General features: G+C 45.3%; 2 protein-coding genes across 2 annotated transcripts; one reads left to right on the top strand and one right to left on the bottom strand.

The window, feature by feature from the left end:
* Window positions 1-1,030: 1,030 nt before the first annotated feature.
* Window positions 1,031-2,467, bottom strand: EURHEDRAFT_417624 (NAD(P)-binding protein). Its single transcript, XM_040783245.1, has 4 exons — window positions 2,134-2,467; window positions 1,845-2,074; window positions 1,511-1,788; window positions 1,031-1,454 (listed from the first exon to the last, which is right to left on the bottom strand). The coding sequence occupies exons 1-4, from the start codon at window positions 2,201-2,203 to the stop codon at window positions 1,142-1,144; spliced, it is 891 nt and encodes a 296-aa protein (XP_040633958.1). The 5' UTR covers window positions 2,204-2,467; the 3' UTR covers window positions 1,031-1,141.
* Window positions 2,468-3,309: 842 nt separating this feature from the next.
* Window positions 3,310-4,023, top strand: EURHEDRAFT_433237 (uncharacterized protein; the record flags this gene model as incomplete). The annotated part of the gene is made up of 2 exons (XM_040783427.1): window positions 3,310-3,592; window positions 3,644-4,023. Coding segments are annotated over 2 exons (663 nt in total), but the record flags the coding sequence as incomplete, so codon positions are not given.
* Between the last annotated feature and the right edge of the window lie 1,259 nt (window positions 4,024-5,282).

Here is a 5,282-nt window from a genome sequence, read left to right on the forward strand (position 1 = left end):
TTTTTTTTTTTTTTTTTTTTTTTTTTTTTTTTTTTTTTTTTTTTTTTTCATGTTGTTCTATTGTCCATGGGTAGCTGATCCCTATAGACCATTCGACTTGCGACCACCTCTAGTTGACATTCTACTTTCTCGATCAGACGAACTTAGTCGGGAAGAATTGGTGGAGCGGATTAAAGAAGTCGCGCCGGGGTATTTGGAGGCCGAAGAGGAAGGGGATGGATTTGCTGGCGAGTATGATATTGGTCAAATTGAGTTTGAACCATGATCAGTCTAGTGTTTTTATGTAGTTTTGCAATGAAATTGAAGGATGAATTAGCTTCCTCATTCAGTTAGACTGAATCTTGAGTTGAAATTGCATAGCCTAAGTTATGCACACAATAGCCGAGTTTGTCAATATGCAAGATCCAGGTGATAAACAAGGCGCTTAATATGGCAATATAGGAAATATATTAACACCAGCCTAAGCAAGGCTAGGTCTAGACTATTATACGGCATCGACCTGGACAGGAGAGATCGTATTAACAATATATAAGTTATCAAGGTATATGTGATGACTCATTTATGGCAGTTCATATATGACGGCTCAACATTGCAGCAATGAATGATACATTGCAAATGCTGCTACTCAGCCATGTCGCCAACAACCTCTATAAAACCCCTTCATTATCTAGATAGATTCCCGCTTCTCTTTTCTTCTCCAGATTCAATATTCTCGTTGATGGTTACAATAGTCTAGATAGAAATAATGTTTTATTATTATCTACTATTCCGAGCCCATGGCAATGGGTACTGCATGAGTGTACTCTCAAATTTGTTATTGTCAGGATATAAGCGCGACTCCTGCACCAAAGCCAAAGTGCATCGATGTCACTAATGATGAAACTGGAAGTACGTTTAGTAAATTATTTGCAAGGGAGCGGGCAGACTTGCAGTGTCTGTTCAAGATGCAAAAAAAGGACACATCGTTATGCCCACCCCGACTATAGTTGTACCGATTGTACGTAACCGAAATCCCGAAAGAGTATTACAGGCGGTGTAGAACTGAATTGGTAGTTTGTTGTAATATTCATACAACAATGTAATCGACTCGCTCAAAATTTTGCTATTGACAATAGTAACATCTTTGCAGAGGGAAAGGACACTATAACTTTGAGTTCCTCTCCGCCGCCAAAACATTCCAGATCGGATCATTTGCCCCAGTGTCATCTCTCTTGGGCATATACCCCTGCTTCGGATTCTTCGGGTTATAGCCCGGGGGGGTGATAAAATAAGTTGGGATTTTCCGCCCTCCAAGCGCCGAGATCTCGTAGACTGTTCCGCCCTTGTAGTTCCCACTCTCGATTAACTCCAGCCCTGCGTCTGCTGCTGCCCGCGCTGAAATCGCAAGTTTGGGATGGTATCCGAATTGTTTCTTGAGGGTTGGCTTAGTGTTCCAGAGCGGTGTGTCAACAATTCTTAGCAGTCAGTACGTCATATTCAGATATATCGATAGCAAATGAAGGGCGCCTACCCCGGGCAGATGGTAACCACCTTGACGCCTTCGTGGCTATCCAGTTGGCCGACCGAGCGTGTGAACCCAACCAAAGCATGCTTGGTTGTGCAGTACATTGTCGCTCCAAAGTTCCCCTGGTATCCTGCCATCGAGCACATAATCAGAACGATGCCCTTCTTGTTCCGCGAAATTAGAGCCCGTAATGCGATCCGCGTGAGTTTTAGAGGGTGATTGACGTTGATTTGAACAGAGCCGTAAGACTCCGTCTCTGTGTCGTCCCAGAAATTCGACCAGGTCTATGCATCATCAGTTTGAAGTTCTGGTCGAAGGTACGAGTGCTGGATAGCTATACCGGCTCAAACACCGCAGCGCCGGCGACGTAAACGTCAGGAACATCACCGAGCAGATCCTTAGAAACGGTAACGATATTCTCTAGCTCCGGCCACTTGGCGACATCCGTCTTGAGGTAAATCACGGTCTTCCCGTCGACGAGGGACTCGGCTTCTGGAGTGAGCCGCAAGTCGGCTATGAGGACTTTGGCGCCTTTCGCGAGTACCAACTTGGCAAGTTCGAGGCTAATTCCTGATTACTGTCAGCCGTTGCCGGCGTGGCTCATACCCAGGTTAAAGGACATCTTATACCAGAACCTCCGCCAGTGATGGCAACTATCTTCCCGCTCACGTCAAAGTCAGCGACTGGGCCTTGGGCCATGTTGACGTTTGATTAGAGGTGGGTACAGATTAAGTTCTCGAGTACAATAATAGGGGGCATTAAGGAGCACCGTTGAATCCGGGGGAAGAAACCCGCAAGGACATCAAGTGGATCAACGTGGACCTTGAAGCGGGGTCTCTCGGATCGTAGCTCAAAAGGGAAATCGGGAGTCGATTATTCCGGACTAATGAGGTCTATATGGAGAGGACTAACTTGACAAAAGATGTATATTGCCTAACGAACGTACATGCGCGTACACAGCTGATTGAGTGCTTAATCTACAATATGTGTGCACACGCCGACTATTAGAATCTCCTGGCCTCGCTATTCGGGCCAACAATTTATCCGATCAATCCTGATGAAAGTCGAGGTGGATCAATAGTTTGTCCGATTACCGAGGCCGACAGATCCCTCATATACGGACACACACACTCGTTTAGATAGCCAAGCACTCATTCTACCATCTACGGTGTCTATAGATATCATTGTCACCCTCCGTGTAATCTAAGTTTCTTCTTCATATATAGCCTCGTGCAGTCCGGATAATCGACTCCCCGACTTCCCCGACTCGGAGTTAACCGCCTTATTGGTTTATCCGTTTCAAATCCTTATCAGATATTTCTTCCTGCTGAAGCCGATCCTATCGCAGCTCTTCGAGCTGCGTCTTGTCTATGTACCTGTAGATAGCCTGACCTGTAGCCTGACCTGTAGCCTGACCTGTTCGCCAATTCCTAATATATCTGTACCTGACCCTGCACTCTGACACCTTGAGGGTTGTCACAGAACTCTCGGACTATAATTCATTTACGCCGGAGAAAGATCCTCGGATGCAGCACGCTGACACATATTATATGATCAGCTGGCTTCGAGCACCAATCAAATGGCGTCCTCATACAGCCTCACTCATCTTGGGCGCTTTTCCTTTTCCCCCTCCAGCTGAAGCATTTCCTTTCCAATTCATCCTCAGTCCTCCCGTCTATCTTGCGACACCGAGACTTGACCCAGCCGGGAGAAATTTGAAGTAAGTATCGAATCCAACCAAGACAACGTGAAAGCACCGGCACATCTACTGCTTTAATGAATGACCTGAGCAACAAGACACGGACTCAACGGACTCCTACACGGTAGCATGGATCTGTGCGTTAGAAGAAGAGTATGTATGTGCCTGCCATATGCTTGACGAAGAATTCACTGGACCGGAAATAAGCGAGGACAACGATGATAACACATACGTCTTCGGTTGTATTGCGAAGCATTATGTGGTGATTGGGTGTCTTCCAGCTGGTCGGTATGGCACCAATTCAGCTAGTCGTGTTGCCCGAGATAAGGTCCGAACCTTTCCACGTCTGCGGTTCGCATTAATGGTGGTCATCGGAGGCGGCGCACCAAGTATCCGAAATGACATATGACTGGGTGATATTGTTGTCAGTCAACCAAAAGATGGATTCGGCGGGGTGATTCAATATGATTTAGGCAAGTTGAAAGGTGGCCGGTTTCAGAAGACAGGTCAACTAAATGCGCCGCCTGAGAAGCTTCTAGGAGTCATTCCTGAGATGCGCAGATTGTACAGCGATAGAAAGAAGCCAGACAGACTGGCGGAACATCTTCGGCTTCTTGACGATATGGAAGATTACCAAAAGCCAGCCGTTGACCGGCTTTATGCTTCAGACTATTCACATGTGGATGGACAAAATTGTGACAAATGTGGCTTGCACTCGGTAGTGCACCACCCAGAGCGCCAGAACCACCATACGCTCTATGTTCACTACGGAAATATTGCGTCAGGGAACTCTGTACTCAAGGACGCCAATGTGCGGGATAGACCTGGCCTGGCTAGACCTCGCCCTCACCCGCGGGTGACCCTATGAGGGTGAGGGTCGTACCCTCATTTTGAGGGTTGAGGGTCTGACTCTTTCACCTGCAGTGAGGGTCCGGGTCAGGTCTTGCCCTCGTGAGGGTGACCCGCGGGTAACCCATGGGTGATCAAACAAGACAAACAATAGAAACTTGTCGCCTGCATAATTTATGCAAATCCTGGCTGTAATTTCAAGTATTTCATTTACCATTAACTACATCACAAATCCACCATAGACAGAGAATTTCCGGGCTTGATCTTAATCGGATGGAATGACTTCATTTTTAGATTAAGGCTTAGCTACAGAACTATTCTTATTGAACCTCATATCCTTCAAGAAGTCTTGGGCGTTTCCGAACTCTCCCTGACAGGCGCTGTTGTGTGTCAGGGAGTGGAAGAGTAGGTTCATCATCCTCATTTTCATGGCCTGTTTCTGGTATAGACACATTTCTCCTTTGTTTCTTCCCCTGGCTTTTTCCACTCAGTGCTTGGCCAATTGGCTGTGTCTGGATAGAATTCTCCTCATCATCTTCCTCACGGTCACTAATTGGATCAAATTCATCTGTCACAACCTGGCTTCTCTCGTATTGTACCTAGGGTAGGCCTGGACATTGTCCTTGGGTATACCCATTTGGGTATACCCTTGGGTAGACCCAAGTGGTTCTTGGGTATGAATCTCTTACCCAAGTGTTGGGTATGGGTATAAGGTAGGCTGACCGTTTGAGATGATATCTCAATCTCAAATCTCATCTCATCTCAGAAAAACTGAGATTGAGATGAGATTGAGATGAGATTGAGATCTGGGAAAAATTTTTGATATGAGACTGAGATATCAAAATTCTTGTATGAGATGAGATTGAGATTTGATATATATATTTGAGATGAGATTGAGATGAAATATATGATTTTGAGATGAGATTGAGATCTGAGATGAGATTTTGAGATCTCATTTTAGATAAGAAAGATAAGATATGGAGATAAGATATGATACCATGACTCATCTTAGCAGAATTTTCACCTTAAGTTTCAAAAATAGCCTTTCAAGCTACAACCCTACATCTATGGAGTTATTATGGCTGATTTACCATTGACTTCATCTTTCATAGAGGATGCAAATGAGGCTGAATCTCAATCTCAGAACCTCAGTCTCTTTTCAGAATCTCAGTTTTCTTATTTATCTTCCTCTCCACCTCTATTATCACAATCATTGTCCTCTCATCCAAC

This window comes from Aspergillus ruber (genome assembly GCF_000600275.1).
Source record: "Aspergillus ruber CBS 135680 unplaced genomic scaffold scaffold00054, whole genome shotgun sequence".
Taxonomy (NCBI): domain Eukaryota; kingdom Fungi; phylum Ascomycota; class Eurotiomycetes; order Eurotiales; family Aspergillaceae; genus Aspergillus; species Aspergillus ruber.

Coding starts and splice junctions, on each gene's coding strand:
- EURHEDRAFT_417624 (XM_040783245.1), bottom strand. CDS start 2,203: ATGGCCCAAGGCCCAGTCGCTGACTTTGACGTGAGCGGGAAGATAGTT. Junction 1,789..1,844: donor GCGCTGCGGTGTTTGAGCCG/GTATAGCTATCC, acceptor GATGATGCATAG/ACCTGGTCGAATTTCTGGGA. Junction 1,455..1,510: donor GTGGTTACCATCTGCCCGGG/GTAGGCGCCCTT, acceptor CTGACTGCTAAG/AATTGTTGACACACCGCTCT.